The sequence below is a fragment of the Monoraphidium neglectum genome, assembly GCF_000611645.1.
Source record: "Monoraphidium neglectum strain SAG 48.87 unplaced genomic scaffold scaffold01196, whole genome shotgun sequence".
NCBI classification, from domain to species: Eukaryota; Viridiplantae; Chlorophyta; class Chlorophyceae; order Sphaeropleales; family Selenastraceae; genus Monoraphidium; species Monoraphidium neglectum.
The window spans coordinates 15206-16956 of NW_014012432.1; the positions used below are offsets into that span (position 1 = coordinate 15206).

Genomic DNA, 1751 nt, shown 5'->3' on the forward strand with positions numbered 1-1751 from the left:
ACGCTGTACTGCCCAGTCGCAAGCGTTTTCTGCACCACCGGCCCCAGGCCCGTCGCGGCGACGGTCTTGTCTGGCTCCAGCCTGATGACCCAGGACCAGCTGACAATGCGCTTCCCGGGCCCCGCCGTGCTGGGCGACCCGTCGAACACAACATTCGCAGTGCCGATCGGCCCGGTCGGGATGATCGCGTTGAATTTGGGGTCCTTGATCCGCGCCGTCGTGTTGACGTTGCTCGGCGCCGGTGGCGACGGCTGGATGGTCGGCGGGGGCGGGCAGTAGCCCCAGTAGCCGCCGGTCCAGTAGAACCCGTTGTTGAGGCCGGCCTCGCCAGTGCCCTGGACGAACTGGCCGGTGCCCGGCTCGGTCGGGCGCCGGGCGCCGCCGTTGACGCCGTTTTGGAACCCGCTGAAGTCGCCGCCGCCGCCGCCGGACGGGTCGAACCCACCCGGCCCCATCCCGCCGCCGATGCCGCCGATCCCGGGGAAGCCGCCGCCCGGGCCGACGCCGAAGCCGCCGCCCGGCCCGCCCCCGAAGCCGCCGCCTGGGCCGCCCTTGAAGCCACCCACGCCCCCAAACTCGTCGACCCCGCCGCGGCCTGGGCCGCTCTCGAGGCGATTGAATCCGGCCCCAAACCGGCTGTTGATCGGCGAGACAAGTCCGTTGCTTGGGTTGACGAGGACAGAACCCGGGGGTACGGCAGCGCCGCGGTTGATGCCGCCCGAGTTCAGGAGGCTGGAGCCCACGCCTGTCGTCGTCACTCCCATGCCGCCAAACAGCTGGCCCACTGCGTTGTTGAACCCCGACCCCGCGCCGGCCGCGCCGCCCAGCTGCGCGGCGCCGAGGCCGCCGGGGGTGTTGGGCAGGCCGGTCGTCAGCGCGGCGCCGTACGAGGCAATCGCGCCCTGCGTCGCGGCGCCCATGCCCATGAGCAGCGTCCCCAGCCCCCGGCCGGCGATGTTGGCGGTCGGCAGCATGACCGCGCGGTCTGTGATGCCCGGCGCGAGGTTGAAGGAGCGCTGGGACGAGTCCATGTACTGGCTCAGCCGCCGGTGACCGAACAGGCCGCGGATAATCTGGCCGAACGTCGCGGGGGATGACGCCGCGGGGGTCGTCGCCAGCGGGTATGCGCCGGTGCCGTAGGCATTGCTGCCGTACGTGGGGCCGGACACCTGGCCGGCGTACTGCAGATCAGGGTTCGACAGGCCGAGCGTCGTGGGGCCGCCCATGCCTGGGTAGTACCCCGTCGGCCCGATGCCGGACGGCATCGTCGCGGATGGGTACGCGATGCCGTCGGTGCCGGAGTACAGATCCTGGCCGCTGTTAATGCCGGTCATATCGAGCTGCTGCTGCAGCACCTGCGCCTGGGGCGGCAGCTGCGGATTGGACAGGTAGCTGCCCGGCGGGAAGCCGCCCGGCGGGAAGCCGCCGGTGGCGCCCATTTGCTGCTGCAGCTGCTGCTGCAGCTGCAGCTGCGACGGCTGGGCCGCGCCGCCTAGCTGCCCCGGCCGCCACTGCGTGGGGATCGCGCCGGGCAGGGTACCAGAGTTCGGCGGGAGGAACTGGGAGCCGCCGGTCTGCAGGCCGCCTGCTGACGCATCAGAGTTTTGGAGGGTCTGGGGGGGCAGCACCGGGAAGGGCTGCTGGCCGCTGCTAGTGAAGTAGCAGAGCGGCACTGCTGGGGGGAACGGCGGGAACGGCGGCGGCGACGGCGCCGGCGGCGGCCGCGGCGGCGGCGGCGACCGCAGCGGCGG

At 72.6% G+C, this 1751-nt stretch overlaps 1 protein-coding gene across 1 annotated transcript in view; it reads right to left on the reverse strand.

The window, feature by feature from the left end:
* MNEG_6992 (hypothetical protein) overlaps positions 1-1439 on the reverse strand; it is a gene marked incomplete at both ends in the record, with an annotated part of 4727 nt that extends 3288 nt beyond the window's left edge. The window contains one exon of the mRNA XM_014044537.1: positions 36-1439. Within this exon, the coding sequence (XP_013899991.1) occupies positions 36-1439 (1404 nt within the window). The remainder of the gene's footprint in view (positions 1-35) is intronic.
* Positions 1440-1751: the final 312 nt, after the last annotated feature.